The sequence below is a fragment of the Macrotis lagotis genome, chromosome 1 (genome assembly GCF_037893015.1).
Source record: "Macrotis lagotis isolate mMagLag1 chromosome 1, bilby.v1.9.chrom.fasta, whole genome shotgun sequence".
Classification (NCBI taxonomy): domain Eukaryota; kingdom Metazoa; phylum Chordata; class Mammalia; order Peramelemorphia; family Peramelidae; genus Macrotis; species Macrotis lagotis.
In genome coordinates, this window is record NC_133658.1 from 18,004,387 (window position 1) to 18,022,507 (window position 18,121).

The 18,121-nt window shown below is 41.2% G+C and overlaps 2 protein-coding genes across 2 annotated transcripts in view; one reads left to right on the plus strand and one right to left on the minus strand.

Annotated features, from left to right (window-relative positions):
• The first annotated feature begins 222 nt into the window (after positions 1-222).
• GNRH1 (gonadotropin releasing hormone 1) lies at positions 223-6,224 on the plus strand. The gene is made up of 3 exons (XM_074221930.1): positions 223-1,814; positions 4,373-4,468; positions 6,033-6,224. The coding sequence occupies exons 1-3, from the start codon at positions 1,674-1,676 to the stop codon at positions 6,072-6,074; spliced, it is 279 nt and encodes a 92-aa protein (XP_074078031.1). The 5' UTR covers positions 223-1,673; the 3' UTR covers positions 6,075-6,224.
• A 2,124-nt stretch (positions 6,225-8,348) lies between these two features.
• Positions 8,349-18,121, minus strand: part of DOCK5 (dedicator of cytokinesis 5) — a 244,156-nt gene continuing 234,383 nt past the window's right edge. Inside the window, exons 51-52 of the mRNA XM_074195275.1 lie at positions 16,739-16,842; positions 8,349-15,816 (exon numbers count right to left, since the gene is read on the minus strand). Of these exons, the coding sequence (XP_074051376.1) occupies positions 15,712-15,816; positions 16,739-16,842 (209 nt within the window). The 3' untranslated portion in view covers positions 8,349-15,711. The remainder of the gene's footprint in view (positions 15,817-16,738; positions 16,843-18,121) is intronic.

The following is an 18,121-nucleotide window of genomic DNA, read 5'->3' on the forward strand; positions in this document are numbered from 1 at the left end:
TTTGTAACAAATAAGTTATCTTTGAAGATGCTAACTTTGATGTGCTCTCAAACAATATTATCTTTCTGAAATCTTTAAAAACAAATTGCATATTCACCTTGCCTCATTTAAAATAGACACTGCACTTGGGAAAAGAAAAAAGGAGAGAGAAGCCCCTCAACCTACTCAGTGGGGGTTTAATCTCTGATTTGTGATGTTGACCAGAAAAGGCTTAGGTGAGATTTGAGCAGCAGGATGCTGCCTCACCAGGGATTCTACAATTAAGAGTGCTATTAAAAAAGTGGATGAAAAATTGAAGGGGGGGGGGGAAAGCCTGCAAAGCCATTATGTATGAAATTAATTTACCAACAGTAATGACTTTTGTGCTGTGGCAGCTGCTCTTATAAAAGGGGGGTGAGAAGAACAACGAACAATATACCTACAGCACGTCTTGAAGGAAGGAGGACGTCCAGAATTCTTCCCAGTCTTTGCCTTCTAAAAGCAGGTAATACTTTAGCCAGAATCTTCACCTAAGGTAACAGGTCCAGGGGAGTTGAGGTACCATGCTTAGTGTAGCAATGCTAGATGCTAACTACTGGGAGGTGAGGTCTTCTTAATAGCCCTGACAAGAAGGTACAGTCAGCATCCCCATTTTAGAGATGAGATCACTGAAGCTCACACGGTGGTTTCATTATTTGCCCGAGGTCACCTTAACCAGGTCCTCTGAACCCCAAGTTCAGCTTTCTTGCTACCCTGGCTTTCGTTCCTTTGGAAGTGGTCTTCTTATTGGTTGAGCCTCTGCTACATAGGCACTGTGTGAGACCTTCTGCCTTAGTTTCCTCATCTGAAATGAAGAAATTGGACTCTAAATCTTCCAAGGTCTTTCCTAGCTCTAGAGGTCTGATCTGAGAATCATGGAATATCAGAACTGAGAGAGACTTTGAGGTCACTGGATAGGAAGGTGACTTGGGAGTCACCTTACCAAGGTCACCCTTCTTCTAACTCAAGTCCTGTGATTCCAAGTTCAGACTTCTTTCTCTAGCCTTCTTTCCAATACAGACATTTCCTCCAGTGGAAAGTAATATTTCCCAGACAGTGGAAGGTGGTGGTGTTCAATCCCTCCTGTGAGAATCTGGGTTCTTGGAGGTCATTTTTGATACTGGCAATATGTATTTATCAAAAATACTGATTTGTTTGGTCATTTTCAGGGACATGAAAAAGCACGTTTTCAACTTTATTCATCTATTACTAAAATTTCTACACATACAGATATAAAGACCCATCTATCAATTCATAAATTCTAACTATAAAGTCCCAGGCCCAAATTAGGGAATTTTTTTAAATGCTGCTTTGGGAGAAGAAGATAGGCTTCAGGAGGAAAAAGGACCAGGGTTTGGAGATCCAAGGAGAAGAAAAGAACTAACAATTTGGTGAATGTGGAAGGAGGTCGAGAAATACCAGGTTTCTGAGTTCCAACCTCGACTTAGCCACCCACTTTCTGTACCAGGACTAATTACGGTGTGTCTCATTGCCTAGTTACTTTTTTCAGTAAAAATGTGGAAGACCTTGTCCTGTCTTGTGAGGTTAGCTTACTCATTTCTGGGCTCTTCGCCAATTCTAAATAGTTTTTTCCCCTCTCATTTAATGCTATTTCTTTATGATTGTATTTGTTCATTTTTTTAACATCCCACAGAATGCAACTGATGCCGAAGCTCCTAGCAGGATGCCTTCTCCTGACTGTGTGTGTGATGATCAGCTCTGGCCAACACTGGTCCTATGGCCTTCGTCCGGGAGGGAAGAGGGATGCTGATAATTTGATTGATTCATTCCAAGAGGTGTGTTTGTTTGAAGGAGAGGTGATGGATTCAGGGTCCAGAGGAGGTAGAGCTTTGGGGGTTTGGCCTGTGCAGGACTTGGTTGTTCGAATATGCATATTTTTTTGTTCTTCTTCAGTCATTTTACTTGTGTCTGACTCTGTGACCCCATTTGGGATTTTCTTGACAAAAATGCTGGAGAACCTTGCCATTTTCTTCTCCAGTTCATTTGACATGCAAGGAAACTGAGGCAAAGAAGATTAAGTGACTAGCAACACCTTTAACAAAAGCAAAAATGTCTGAGGTCAGATTTGAATGTAGGTCTTTCTGACTCCAGGCCTGACTCTCTCCACTGGGCCCCCATGCATATTTATTACCAGAGCTTTGTTTTTCTCTCCTCCCCTACAAGGAGAAGAGTGGGGCAAAGTGGGAGAGAGAGAAAACAGATTTTAATTGGGTGAAACAAAATTGTTAATTAAAATGAAGAGGTATGTTTCCCTAATTCAAAAATGGCACTTATGATATTTAATTCAATTTATCCAAAATTTGTTAAGCATTAGCCATGTGCCTATCAATTAACAAACATTTATTAAACACCCACTATCTGCCAGCAACTCTACTAGATGCCAAGGCCCTCAAGAAATGCACGTTCTATTAGAGGAGACAAATGTACTCCCAGAAATAGATGCAAAAGGAGCCACATTTTGGAAGGGAGGGTGGGTATGAGCAGGTTGGGTGGAGGGTGGGGGGCAGATCAGGAAGTTTGGTTCAGCTCTGTCAGACAGTCTTTCCCTAGAGATTCTTATCATTCAACAAAGCTGTCCAGATATGAGGTCTGGTCAAACCCCATCTGGAATATTCCATTCACTTCTGGTTACCACATTTTGAATAGCTAAGTGGCTCCAAAATATGCATAGCACAAGCCCTGCAGTCAAAAAGACCTGAGTTCAAATCCAGACTCAGACACTTTCTAGCTGGGTTATCCTGGGCAAGTCACTTCACTTGTTTGCCTCAGTTTCCTCTTCTATAAAGTGAGCTGGAGAAAGAAATGGTCAATGAATCCAATCTTTGCCAAGAAGGCCCCAAATGGTGTCTAGGAGAGTTGAATGTGATTGAACACCACCACCACATTGTTGCTTCATTTTAGGAAAGATGCTGACAGAGTAGAAAGTGTCCAAAGTGGGACAGTGAGGAACTTAAAGACCCTTGAGCCCATGCAGTATGAGGATTGGTTGAAAGGTCTGGGGAGTTTAATTCTTTTTTTTATTTTTTAGGTAATGGGGTTTAGGCAAATGGGGTTAAGTGACTTGCCCAAGGCCACACAGTTAGGTAATTATTAAGTGTCTGAGGCTGGATTTGAACTCAGGTACTCCTGACTCCAGGGCTGGTGCTCTAACCACTGCACATCTAGCCACCCCGGGGAGTTTAATTCTAAAGAAGAGAAAATTCAGCAAAGACAAGGTAGCTAGATTCAAGTATTTGAAGGCTAGAAGAAAGATTAGTTTTGTTCTGCTTGCCTCAGGGGGAAGAACCCAGAGTGATGGGAGGAAGATGGAAAGGAAAATTGGGGAGACTTAACAATGCAATGTGCTGCCTCAAGAAGTCTTGGGTTCCTCTTCACTTGTAGACCCTTGAAGAGAAGCCTAGAGGGCCACTTGGCAGCTATGGGATATAGATAGGGAACTTGCAGAGATTAGAGCCTCTGAAATCTGACCAGATTCGGAAATTCTCTAAGTCTAGAGACATATATGAAAAAAACAGAGAAAGAGAGACAGGGGAGGGGGAGGGAGAAAAAGAGTCCAAGGTAGCATGTTTAAACCAGGAAAGTATTTGGGTGCCATTTGCCTGGAAATAATTGAAGCCAAGGGATTTGATGAAATTTCCAAGAGCAGTTATCATTACATCAGCCTTGGGTCAAGTTCCTGTGCAAAACAGGGACTTTTTACAGAGTTAATACATGCCACTTATCTTTCTGACATATTTCCCATTCTCCTGAGGCACCCTTAAGATTCACGTGCCCTGAAAGCATGCAATTTCTTAGCCTTGGAAATATATTTCCAGTTTATTACCTCTGTGATTTTTCTTTATTATTATTCCTTTTATTTTTAGTTCCAAACCTTCTTCCACACATTGAGAAGGCAAGAAATATGATATGTGAAGTCACGTAAAACATATTTCCATATTTCCATATTAGTCACAATGCAATGCCTTTAACAAAAGCAAAAAGCAAGAAAAATAAATCTGCACCCAGAATCCATCAAATCTCTCTCTAGAGATGGATGATATTTTTCATCATGGATCCTTTAGAATTGTCTTGGATCATTGTATTGGTCAGAGGAGCGAAGTCTTTCACAGTTAGTTATCTTTATAATGCAGTTGTTACTGTGTACATTGTTTTTCTTGGTTCTGCTCACTTGGGTTTGCATCATTTCATGTAAGTCTTCCTGGTTTTTTCTTAATACAATATGCTCTCCACTGAGCACTCCTGTGTATGTCTTGTGGGTCTGGTCACAGTATTTTGGAGGAGACGTCCCCAAGTTCTTTTTCTCCTGTCCAAGAATTTTGTTGTTTCTATTCAGATGGCCAGTGAAGTGAACCAGATGGTGGAACCTCAGCGATTTGAATGCACCGCTCACCAGCCACGTTTACCCCTGAGGGATCTTAAGGGGGCTTTGGTGAGTAAAACAATAGAATTCTCGAATTCTAGAGTTGAGAAGACCCTGAGACATCCTCCAGTTTCCTTCTTGAGGCAGAAATTAAATCAGAAATTCTTAATTTAAGATCCATCAATAGAAATAGATAATTTGTGAACTGGTGTGGGGAGGGGGAAGATGGTGTCCTCATTTTCACTAACTTCCAACTCAAATTTAGTGTTTCTTTCAGTTATTTTAGTTCCTTATTCTGGACTTTTTTCCTTTTTTCTTTTTTTGCAAGGCAATGGGGTTAAGTGACTTGCCCAAGGCCACACAGTTAGGTAATTATTAAATGTCTGAGACCGGATTTGAACCCAGGCACTCCTGACTCCAGGGCCTGTGCTCTATCCACTGTGCCACCTAGCTGCCCCCTAGATCCTTATTCTGAACAGGGGTCCATAGGCTGCCCAGTTTGGTATACTGCTATACTCGACACTCTGAATAGTGAAGAACTCTCTTCTCTAGGATCCTTTGATATGTTTCCCCCCACCTTCATTTTTTCTTCATGTCATTCTTTTTCCTTATTGATCATTCTTACTGTTAGAAAGAAGGGTTTAGAATTTTCCCCCCTTTCTTCTGATAATTCTTAACATCTGTCAGGAGACCCTGTACACAGAAAATATTTTAAATTATCTGGTGAATAAATTAATGACTTAACTCCTTCTAGGAAATCAAGATCTCCTTCTGCCTAGTCTCCATCCACTGACCCTAGATCTGACATCCAGAGCAGTGCCGAATAATTTGACATTATTAGATATATTTGCTCTTTTTAGAGGTAGTTTAATATAGTATAATAGAGCACTGGTCTTGGAATCAGGAAGGTCTGAGTTCAAATCCTGATTGCTACTTTTGTTACTTGGGTAAGTCACATTACCCCTGCTGCCTCAGTTTCCTCATCTGTAAAATGGACATCATCATAGCACCTACCTTCCAGATGAGATCAGATATATATTCCTAAAGTGCTTTGCAAACCTTAAAAGAGCTAGAGTTGTCACATTTAATAATAATAGGTAGCATTTATACAGTATTTTAAAGTTGGCATAGAACTTACCAAAGACTGTCCCATTTGGTCCTCACAATAACCCTGGGAGGTAGCTGTTATTGTAATCCACCTTTTACAGAGGAGGACATCGGGGCTGAGATGTCTTCCCTTAACTAACATAACTAGTTAAGTCTCTAGGACAGGATTTAAGCTATGGTCTTCCTGACTCCAGGTCTGATGCTTAGTTATACCTATTCTCAAGTCTTCTTTGCTCTGGTCTATTGGAGACCCAGACAGCTTTAATGCCACATAGTTACTGGCAGAGCCAATATTTAAACGTGGGGCCTCTGGCTCCAAATCCAGTCTTCTTACTATATCATTGTTCTGCTTCCCTCTAGTTTATAAAATTCGACTAGATCCCCTAAATTACAAAACTTCAGGAAGGGAGTCTGCCATATTGACTTCATTCCAGAGAGAGAGAGGAAGAAAATGGTCACGCCTTTGGAATACTTTGGGAAGCCAGTAAAGTCAATTATACTTAATGTACACATGTTTCATTTTCAGGTCAGTCTGATTGAAGGAGAGACTGGGAGGAAGAAGGCTTAACTCCACCGAACCAAGGGACTTTCCCAATATAGCTCTGTAGTTGAAACAGGGACCCATTTGATGATGACTGTCAAAATGGGTTGTGATGCATCTCCAATCCAAGGCACATTTCTGCATTGAAAAGATCTTGGAATTGAGGGTCCCTTTGTGAATAAAGTAGTTATCTATGTTTCATCTGATTCTACAGACGCCAGAGTTCTGTTTATGTATGTATGTGTATGTGGTGTGTGATGTATATTATGTGTGTGTGTGTATGTATGTATGTGGGAATCATAGAGGTGGGAAGTTCCATTTCTCAGTAGATTTTAGGAGGGGGATTGTTTTTGCTCTTCTGACCTGAACTGAAAGACTTGGGGGGGTGAAAGCTGTGATTAGCAATAGTTTTTATCCACCATCCTATTAAAAGTTGCACTCTTTTTCACACTCATATCTCTATTTGCCTTTCCAATATCTATAATGTCCCGTGATTTACTTTAACATGATGGATCAAGCAAGCAAGCAAGAAGGGCCTACTATGGGTTAAGTAAAGTATTTCATACTCAGGATATAAAAGGCAAAACTATCCTCCTGTATTCATCTTTCATTGCTATTCTTGCTTCCATCTTCAGCAGAAGGGACCCATTGCCCAGCCCCAGTGAGTCATAGGTAACCTTTTGTTATTCGAGCCATAGTCAAATCTGGAGAGCCCAGAGAGGGAGTAAACAGAGTAAACAGAAATCACATATGTTGGGTTACAGAAGGATTCCATAGGGAAAGAACTTTGTGTTTCTCTAACAACTTGAAGCTTCTCTCAAGAGTCTCTTATTCTTCTGAGGAGTCCCCTTTGGAGAATATATTTGAAAGGTGGTTCCATTTTTGACTTAACTATTCTATCCCACCTCTAACCTCATCCCTGGGTCTGGGGGGATACTAAGTGACATCTAAATAACTCCCATTAGGCAACTGAGGCTGGAACCACTGAAACTAATGCTAATCTCGGGTCCCTGGTGACTCACCTGTAAGATATCTTCTTAGGGCAACATCCTTACGATGGTTACAGGATCAGGTAGACTTGATAATGAGCTGGAACAGAGGCTACCATGAACACATGACTTTTAAGACCAATGTGTTTGAGATTGGAGAAGGAGATGGGGAGAGTGTGATCCTCTGGTAGAGACAGGAGAAGTTTGCCATTTGCATCTCCAGTTCATTTTATAGATGAGGAAATGGGGGTGAAGAGACTTACCCTGGGTCATAGAGCTAGTAAGTGGGAGGCAGATTCCAACCCGTGAAAATGAGTCTTCCAGCCTCCTGACCCAGAACTTTATGCACTACTGTCCCTCTAATTTGAGTAGACCATGTATATGAGTCCTGCGGCAATGTATATGAGATCCAGAAACAGGTGTGCAGCTCCAGAACAGAGGCGAGAATAGCAAGGTCTAGGCATCCTTACACGGGGACAGGATTGCCACCACCTGGGAGTTTTGAACCCACTAGCACTCATTTCTTGCCCCCCCCCTTGTTTTTAGGTTTTTGCAAGGCAAACGGGGTTAAGTGGCTTGCCCAAGGCCACACAGCTAGGTCACTGTTAAGTGTCTGAGCCACTACGCCACCTAGCCGCCCCTTCTTGCCCCTTTTTTGATAAAACATCCACATATGAGTATTCTATTAGAATGTAAAGTGGGAAATTAGACTCTCCATGGGTTGGAGGTATCTGCTAATTTAGTTATTAATGATGATGAAATTAAACCATCCATATTTAAATAGAAAGACCTAGACAGAAATCCAAGAAGGGTTACCACAGGCACCTGGGGAGGGGTGTGTGTGGTCTGAGAGGACTCGTTGTCAGCACAGTCATCCATACTAGAACCTCAAAATTTGCTCAGGAATGCAGTGAAATCAGATGGAGTGCCATCTGGTGTTGTCCACAGGTACTGTTCTCCAGGTGGTCATTTTAGAAGTCATGGGGAAATTCTGGCCCTGGTCAACATTTCTGAAATCTAAACTAGTTGATGAGTTGTCTTTACATCCATAGTGATTCCCTTAAAACATGCCCTTGGAGGAAGGCAGATAGCACAGAGGAGGATGCAGTGTTGGGCCTAGAGTCAGGAAGACCTGTCTCTAATCTGGAGTCAGACACTTAATCAAATCTGGCCTCAGACATTAACTAACTGCAACTCTGGATATGTCACTTAACCCTGTTTGCCTCAGTTTCCTCATCTTTCAAATGAGATGGAAAAGGAAATGGCAAACCACTCCGGTATTTCTTTTTTACATAATAGATTTAATGTTTTTTTTTTATTACATTTTCCACTTGCTCTTAATCCTAACTATACACTTTAATATTCAAACTTCTTTCGGAAAGGAAATACTTTAACATAAAAATATAAATTCTGTATATTAAAAGTACATACACCTTGAATAATAAAATATACAAATAGGAGGAGTCATTGACAGTCTTATGCACTTATCCTCAATCATTTAAAATTGTCTCCTCCAGTCTCAGATAAAGACATCCTGCCTCCCAGATTACTGACAACTCAAAATTATTTATAAGCTGATGTCAAAGATGTGAACCAAATCGAAATGAATGTTTTTTGTGTGCAGTGACAATGACGTGCATCTATGACCTCTCTAGTATTTATATCAAGAAAACGCCAAAAGAGCTCTCAAAGAATTTGACTTGACTGAAAAATGACTAAACTAAAAAAACCCCCAAAATCCTTCATTTTTTTTTTGGTGAAATCCTACCTAATCTTTCCCTGAATCCTTTGAAAACTCTGCTCTCATAAAATCATGTTAGACCACATACAGCTTTCCCGTGATAAAGTCACATCATAGATTCCAAGATGGACTAGTTACTTCCTCCTACCTCTCCCAGTTTCATAATGTCCGCACCAGCTTTTGTTTAGAGGTAGAAAAGCAGATAGATTATTATAGTTCCCTCTCATTACATCATCCTTTTTGGTGTTCCTAGCTACCTGGACTAGCCTTAGAAGGCATCTACTCAAAACCTCTCATTCAAAAGTGAAGAAAAACAGAGTAAGTGACTTGTGTTGGGTCGGTTGATTTTTCGTTACAATAACCAGCTGGTTGGTCTCCCTGCCTCAAGTTTCCCTCACTCCAATTCATCCTCCACTTAGCTACCAAATGAATCTAAAGCTTGGATCTGACCAAGTTCTCTCCAACCCCCAATGTACCAAACCTCAGAGGCATCCTATCCTCCCCAGATCAAAAAACCAAAATCCAGTTTGCCTTTCCAAGCCGCTATAACCTGCCCCTTTTGAACCTGTCCAGTCTTCCTACACCTAACCTACCGCCATGCTGTCTACAATCTAGTGACCTTGGATCCTACAGGGATGTCATCACAGATTGTCCGTAAGAGACCCTCCAACTCTACACTGACCATTTTTATGGGTCTTGCCTTCCGAGTTTTCTCCTTACTCAATTTTCCCTTGTGCTTTTCCTGCTCTCTCATGATGCTAGTAGCTACTCTGAGTATATCCACAATTTATCCTTTAAATAGCTTATATATATATATATATATATATATCATATATTTGATGTAGTTTATCAGTATAAATGTGCAATCATTTGCATGCTGTTTTCCCCATTACATTATGAGTTTATTGAGAATAAAGAGATCCATAGACCTTAGCAAATGGTAGGTCCTAAATCAATGCTTGTTGGCTTCACTTTTAATGAGAAGAGATAAAGGACAAAAATGAATGAGGATACTTCCTGTGTCCAACACAATGGAGAAGAACACAGTTTTCATCAGTCATTCACTCAAAAATTACATTTTATTCAAAAATGAATTATTTACAAATTGTACAATTCTTAATACAATTTTCAGCAAAGAAAAATAAAACTGCACCATTTGGTTTACTATCTCATTTACCAACTCAGGAAGTCATATTCTGGATTTCCCAAAATTTGGAAGCTAGCAAGGCCAGGGGAAAAACACCAAAGAACCTCCAGTTCTTGCACAAACCTGGGTTTCAGAGGGGAGGGCTGACTTCCAGGGATTTTAAATGAATAAATGGTCCAAATGATCCAGGAGAAAGAGGTTCATTACCTTGTGAAGTAAGAGGTGCTGGAGAGCAAGCTAAATCAAATCTAGAATCAGAGAGTTTAGAGATGGGAGGAACCTCTGGTCCCATCTAGCGCCGTCTCTTTTAAAAATGAAAAGTTCAACATTTCCTACACCTCAAGACCCTGAGCAAATCCCTTCATCTTCTGCCATCTCAGTTTAGGGATAATAATGTAATAACAATGGGCTAGACTATTATGAGAAAAATACAGAGAAATGTGAATTATTATTTTTGGAGTATTATTTTTCCTAACGACATGGAAACCATTTCAGATACCTCCCCTAACAATGAACCCCCTTCATTCCATTGGGAATTCCATCATGATGACACATCTCCTCTCAAAGTAGATCAGCACCTACTCCCTTGTCCACAGTGCTAGAGTTGCCTGTGGGGAGCTGGGAGTGGTCTCTAGAAAGTTCTATGACTGGCCCCAAATCTTTTTTTTTTTTTTTTTTTTTTTAGGTTTTTGCAAAGCAAACGGGGTTAAGTGGCTTGCCCACAGCTAGGTAATTATTAAGTGTCTGAGACCGGATTTGAACCCAGGTACTCCTGACTCCAAGGCCGGCACTTTATCCACTACGCCACCTAGCCGCCCCAAAATCTTTTTTTTTTTTTTTTAGATTTTTGCAAGGCAATGGGGTTAAGTGGCTTGCCCAAGGCCACACAGCTAGGTCATTATTAAGTGTCTGAGGCCAGATTTGAACTCAGGTACTCCTGACTCCAAGGCCAGTGCTCTATCCACTGCACCACCTAGCTGCCCCTTGGCCCAATATCACCAGACAGTTCATTCCCAAGGTCTCCCTGGATGCAAGGTCAGTTCTTTCCCTTTGAATCATGCTGTTTCCTCAATACCCATTTAGCTCTTTATGGTTCTAGCAAGATTTCATACACATATATAGCATATAAATATTATATATAAATATATATACTATATATACATATATGTGAAGATTTATGCATGCACATGCATATATATGCATATATCTCTACATATTTACACACACATATGGTTAAAGTAATTACTGATGGAGGAGGCATCCACTTAGAACAACAGAATATTAAAATTAAAAGTCTTTAGAGATGGCCCCTCTCATTTTATAATTGACCCAGCAAATTTATGGCAAGGCCAGGACTACCAACTCCCAGGGCAATGCTACATTATACCCTCCCCCCAATTTATGAAGATTTTACTGAAAGATGTTGTTCAAAAGATCAGGCACTTTTCGTTAAAAGGGTAGGCATTTTCTGGATAGGAAGAGAGAAAAATTATAAGGGAAAAGTTAGGTTAATTTTTAAAAATTCAATGCAAATTTACAGAAATCAGAAAACGTCATTAAGAGCAGTTTGAACAATAGTAATTATTATTGAAAGTATTTGGTTGGATTTTAGATGAATCCTGTATAATTCTAGAGACCTAAGATGTAGTGGGCTCCAGATTTGTATGTAACTAGGATTGGATCAGCAGGCCTTTGCTACCAGGGCGGGTCGTTTTGAGGTGTTGGCATCCTCCTGGGGTGCACTTCCCAGCTGAGGTCTGGGTGAACCTTCCATTGGTCCCGGGTGGCATTATTTCAGGTTATGACAATGGGAGGATAGTTCATCTAAGCTCTTAGAACATAGATTTTGAATTTAATGGCCATTAACTTTATGGATATGGAAACTGAAGCCCAGGAGAGGGAAATGATGGGGAGAGGAGACAGGAACTTATCTCCTCTTAGAAGAGTCCCTCCCCTGAGACTCCAAGTGATTCACATAAAAGTCATCCATGGTATTTGTTCTCGAGAGACAGAGAGAGACAGAGAGACAGAGAGAGAGACAGAGAGAGAGACAGGCAGACAGACAGAGATAGAATGTGCCACTGAATTGTAGCTTCAGAGATACCTAAGGTAGGTGATGGGGAAAAGGGGAATAACAAAGGTCAGGAGGTGTCACCTCTCTAAAGGAAAGCTACCAGTCAAGCCATAAAACACTTCAGAAAATCAATTCCAGGTTTAATTTTAAAAAATAAATAAATAACAGCAAATCTCAGCAAAAAAATTCCAGCTTTTTTAAAAGCATCTTTCCTAACTAGGGGTTTAAAGAAGTCCCCCAATGATCACACAGAAGGAAGGCATAGAATCACAGAATCTCAGAGTGTGGGGGAACTTTTCCAGTCCTTTAACTCAACCTCTGCCTCCAAAAGATTCCCCATTTCAACTCAAGTGTATGTGATGCGGGCACCCAAATATTACTTAATGATATCCAATGAGGGAGATTCCCCCAATCATCCAGGAACAACTACTTTTTCTGATGGTTGCTTCACAATTTGTATCCACTGTTCTAGTTCTTTCCTCTGGAACCAAAGAGAAAAAGTCTACTCATTCTTTCCCAGGACAACCATGTAAATGCTTGAAGAAAGGTATCTCTTACACCCCTAGCATGCCTCTTCCCCCAAACATGCCTGCTTTTGCTCAAGTCTTCTTGGTTCTTTCAATCAATCTTCCCAGCGAAGGACCTTGATGATTAGGACAAGTTGTTGGTGAACAATCAGAAGTGTTGTCTGATAGAAATATTCCAAGGCTGGAATCAGCCTCAATGTCTTGGAAGACTGTAGCAGTTTCTCTTTTGCCTCCTGGATGAACCAATTCTCTGCTTTTTAGCAAGGAAATGAAGTGTGGGGATGTTTAGAGCTGGAAGAGCTTCAGACCCTCTCACCCCAACCTTGCACTGTGTATCTATCTGCCCTCCTAAAAGTCTGTATCTCATCCTCATTCAATTCCTTCATTCTACAGATGAGGAATCTGAGGTCTACTGAAGGGAAGTGACTGTGGTAGGTCACAAAGGCAAAGGCAAAGGCAAAGTGCAAGAAATTTCCATGATAGCTGTCACCAAAGAATACCAATTTCCATGGTTTGGGGCTTGAGACTGTTGATTCTTGCTTTTCTAGTTTCTTCAACTCCATAATTAAATCCTAGTTCAGGGGATGCAGAAGGTACCAAAAGAAGGCAAGTAGGAAAATCCAAAGCACCAGTTTGCTCCTGCTATCTCTCTAGCTGAGGTCCTTTCTTGATTCTTTTGGCCTTTAAAGCAGAGGTTCTCATTCCTTTGATGTCCTGGACCCCTTGGAAAGCGTGATGAAGTCTATGGGAACATTTTTAGAATAATACTGGTCGCCCATATTCATAACTGAAGGAAATGCCATATTTTAGAGGTTGGTGAAAATGAAGATGTAAATTTTTTTTCTCCAATCCTAGTTAATGTATTTCAGGTTCAAAACCCTGGTGTCTAAGAAAAGACCCAACTACATGGGTTGAATGTGACTCAGGTGGAGTTCCAATGCAGAAGAATACACTTTTTGTTTTCCTGCTAAAACTTGGATTGGGTGGGGCACCTCCCCATGTAAACAGTCCGTTCACACTCAATCTCTGTCTGTTGAAATCATATATTTCCTTTAAATCCCACTTTCCTGGAGAAAACCTCTTCTGAACCCTTTCTTTAGTCCTATTGGAAATGGTCTTGATGGTTGATGGATTGAAAAACTGAACAGCTTTCTGCGGTCAAAATATTTCCATTGCTTGGGTGTCAAAGTGACTTGGCCAAGGTCACATAGCTAAGAAAGTGTCAGAGCTCCAGATATTTATGAGTCATCTGCTACATGCAGATAGAAAGGAAATGTGGTCGACTGGATAGAGATCTGGTAGTTCAAGCCTTACTTATGACTCGTACTGATCAGGACCAGAGTACCCCAGATACCTCTTTAAGACTATGCTTCTGAAGGGTCATTATGGATTTGTAAGGACAAGAGATCACCATATTGCAGGCTTAAACCAAGAAAGACAGAAATTTTTAGGGCACTGTGTAGGCTCTGAAATTTCTTGCAAATGACTTAAATCTATGGAGGAATTAAGAGGTTCATTTTGGAAAATTTTTGTAGATTTTAAAAGACAAAAATCAAATGTGTAGAAAGAGAAAGTGTTAGATCGGATCCTGCTAAATATATATACATGATTGGATCACTGAGTCATGGAAAGGGAATGGAGGAGATTGAAGGTCAGATTTCATTGAAAGAGGGATGGAGGAAACTGAAGGTTGGATTCTATGGAAAGTGAGATGGAGGAGAATGAAGACTGAATTCCATGAAAAGTGGGTTGGAGGAGTTTAAAGTTCAGACTCCTTAGAAAGTGGGATGGGGGAGATGGAAGTTTGGACTCCATGAAAAGAAAAGAGGGATAAAGGAGATTTGAATTTTGAATTCCATGGAAGGTGGCATGGAGGAGAATGAGGGTCTGACTACATGGAAAATAGGATGGAAGACACTGAAGGTTGGACTGTATGCAAAGTGGGACTGAGGAGACTGAAGTTGGCCTCACTGGGACAATGACATTAACATTCAGGACCCTACAGTCGCCTATTTCACACCAGCTCAGAGAAGATAATGCAATGGGACTGATTGTGTGACAGATGAGAAAGTAGGAGGCAGTTACAACAAAATGGGGCTTCTCCAGGCTCCCTGCTTTTCTTCTCCATGCTGCCAAGTCTCCTTTCCCCCCTACACTTTTAAGTGTTGTCTTCTCCCATTGGTACATAAACTCCTAGAGGACAGGGTCCTTATTTCTAATTGTATTTGCAATCTCAGTACTTGACACCATGTCTCACCTACTGTAAGCACTTAATAAATGTTGACTTAGAATCCCCAGAACTGAAGGTCACCAGTCAGACAAGCAATGTAGACTCTCGGGAGAGCAGATAAGAACCATGATGTAACCAGATCATCCTGAGAGCATTCCACTTAGGACAAAGTCTTTGCTTTCAGTTTTTCACATAATCAGAATTTAATATTATCTTGGCTACTTAAAAATCTTTGGGTTTTTCTGGCTAATGAAGTGAAGTGGGAGAATTCCACCAATCTTTTCATTCCAATTCACAGGCACAATCAACATGGCTCCTTATGGGCTGCCCACCAACTCATGGAACTGTGCGATTTTGAAGGTACCTCAGCAGCCTTCTAATTCAATGCATCCTAAACAGTTACTCCTTTTACCTCACCAAAAGATGGTAATCCAACCTTACCTTTTATCAAAGAGCACACCATACACACTAATGAATTATTGCTACGTTGGCGATAAGAAATAGCCCAGATGTGAGTCTCTCATTGTTAGATACACAGGATATGGTAAGTCCATGTGAGGAAGAGAATCCCAACTTAGCATTGTTTTATAGAAGCAAGACAAAAAATGCCTCTTATAGACAGGGAAAAAACTCTAGGGTCTCTTCTGGATAACCAGGAAACTCTTTGGAGGTCCAAATGGCTGTGGGTTGAAGGTAAATGCTTAAAGATCATGTACAGGTTGTAATCAATTTTAGAATTCTGTAAGTGAGTGAAGAAAGTATGCAATGGCCTTGGAACATGGCCTTGGGGGGGGAGCTTTCAAAAAAAAATCAGTCCAAGTTCAATGTCATTCTACATGAGAGGTGATGGAAAATAAAGACAATGGCGCATTGTCTTTGGGAGGCTGGTCTTGAGACAGACCTTCCGTGTTGGCAACTCCCAAAATATTAGACAGATCCTGAGGAAGAGTACAGCTTCATTGTGATCCTGGCTCCGATGAGAGGACTCCGGACTTGCGGGCCTTGGGAGGGGGAGGTGGCGGGGCCTTGCCTTCTCGGCGGATGGGAAGTGGGGGTGCAACCTGAGAGAACAGATGTATAATGGGGCAAAGTCAAGAGAAAAGGACTTTCTTTCTTATTCCTATCTCATGGGTTACTTATTTCTCTACTATATTATTTCTCTACAATATTTTATTTCTCTATTATATATTTATTTATTTAGGCCAACCAGGCCTTCAAATGTTTCAAATCTCATATAGCCACACACTGTGCACATCAGCCAGGGGTCTGGTCTGGCTGCCTACCCCTTCTTACCTCCACCCATTTTTCACTTCTTGTTCTGGGAACATTGATAAAAAAATTAATCATGTCTTCTCTAGAACCCCATTTATTATTTTTGTGATTCCCCAGAGCAAAACTCCCTTCTCTGAGCACTCCCCAAGGGATTGTCTCGATTTTATTCTTTTATCCCCAGAGTTTGGAATCTAATAATTGCCTAATGGATGCTTTTCCTCCCCTCCTTTCTTCTTTTCTCTCTCCATCCCTTCCCTCCTCCATTCTTTTCTTCTATCCTCTCTTTCTTCTGTTCTTTCTTCCTCTCTCTCTCCTTCCTTCCTTCCTTCCTTCCTTCCTTCCTTCCTTCCTTCCTTCCTTCCTTCCTTCTTTCCTTTCTATTAGCCACTCAGAGCCCTAGATAATTCTTCAACATTGTAAGAGTTTCAGTAAAATTGCTGATTTGTACCAGGAAAGGGAATTTCCCTACCAGAAGCTCCCCTCAAAACCCATCAAGTCATGGGTACTGACCCATTCTTCATCCCACCCTTGCTACCCCATCTCGAGGAGAAGATGGAGGATAAGGCCGCTTGTTTGTTCCAGACGTGAAATAGGAGCCAGTCAGATAGAACTGTCTCTCCTTACGGCAGCCTGGGAAACTCCCTGGCCAGTGAAAGGATCATCATTCTTGAGCTAGGACTTCTCCAAGCACCATCAGCTCCAATCCCTTACCTCAACTGAATTCCTCTGGCTACTGGTCTCGTAGGGCTTGCTCTTGGGAGGGGGTGGGGGTGGGACAGAAGACACCACTCCATCTGCTTGCAATGTTGGAGAGCCTGGAAAAGATGGAAATAAAAGGTCACATAGGGAGAAAAGCAGCATGCAGATTAAAGTTTGGGCCCTGGCATTTGGGAGGCTCCTTTCTATTCATCTCTATTAAAATTCCCAAACTCCAACTTTGTTCTTTGTTTGCTTAAATTGAACTGAAAAGATCTGGTCAACCCAGATGCTTATGATTTCAATACTTTTTAGCAAGGATAAGTCTCTTTACCTCTTCGAAATTTAGTTTCCTCACTTGCAAAATAGGGATAATGATACCCATGCTGCCTAAATTTAAAAGATTGTTCAAATTGGTTCAGCAGCTATACATTATTAAGTGCCTACTGTATGTAGAATACCACACTATATATTGGAAGACTCAAAAATGATAGCATCCTGATCCTTACAGAGAAGGGAGGAGATGAAACAGTCATAAAAAATAATATATAACATATGGATTGGGGCCACATAAGCTATGTTTTATAAATAGCTCTCAGAGAGAAAAGTTGATAGCTGTTGGGAAAATCAAGATTACCTTCATGGAGGCAATGGCTCTTAAATTGGGAGGAGAGGTCAAAGTTCAAAAGGGGGGGCAACTAGGTGGCAGTGGATAGAGCACCGGCCCTGGAGTTGGGAGGACCCAAGTTCAAATGCAGCCTCAGACACTTAATAATGACCTAGCTGTGTGGCCTTGGGAAAGCCACTTCACTCCATTGCCTAGCAAAAACCTAAAAAAATAAAAATTCGAAAGGGAAGAGGGCAAGGGAGGGCATTCCACATAGAAGAAGCAGTGCAAACAGAGGCCTGGAGATAAGGCAACACAGAGCAGTTGTCAGCTTTATGGAGTGAAGAGAGCCTGCAGAAATGGTGATAGGAGAAAGAACAGTCAAAGCAGATGAGGCCTAGAGAGTGTGGCCAGCCAAGCAAGGCAAACTTCACTAGAAAGGGGAATTACACCTGGACTCTAGGACAGTACCAGTCTCAAAGTAAGGGGCCTATTAAGCTTCTTGAGAATAGGGATTATTCCATTCTTTGTACCTGGATCCCCCGTCCTTAGCATAGTACAGGGCATAGTAGGAGCTTAATAAATCCTTGATATCTTGATAGCTGAATTTACATGAAATTGAAGTAGGATGACTGAGGAGGGGATTAGTGAAGTAGCTGAAGTGCCATATTGGCAGTTAGCAGCTAGGTGGGATAATGGACAGAGGAATGGCTCAGGGCTCAGGAAGACCCAAGTGCAAATCTGACTGCAGGCACTCTACTAGCTATGTAACCTTGGGCAAGCCAGTGAGC

Coding starts and splice junctions, on each gene's coding strand:
- GNRH1 (XM_074221930.1), top strand. CDS start 1,674: ATGCAACTGATGCCGAAGCTCCTAGCAGGATGCCTTCTCCTGACTGTG. Junction 1,815..4,372: donor TGATTGATTCATTCCAAGAG/GTGTGTTTGTTT, acceptor GTTTCTATTCAG/ATGGCCAGTGAAGTGAACCA. Junction 4,469..6,032: donor GGGATCTTAAGGGGGCTTTG/GTGAGTAAAACA, acceptor TTTCATTTTCAG/GTCAGTCTGATTGAAGGAGA.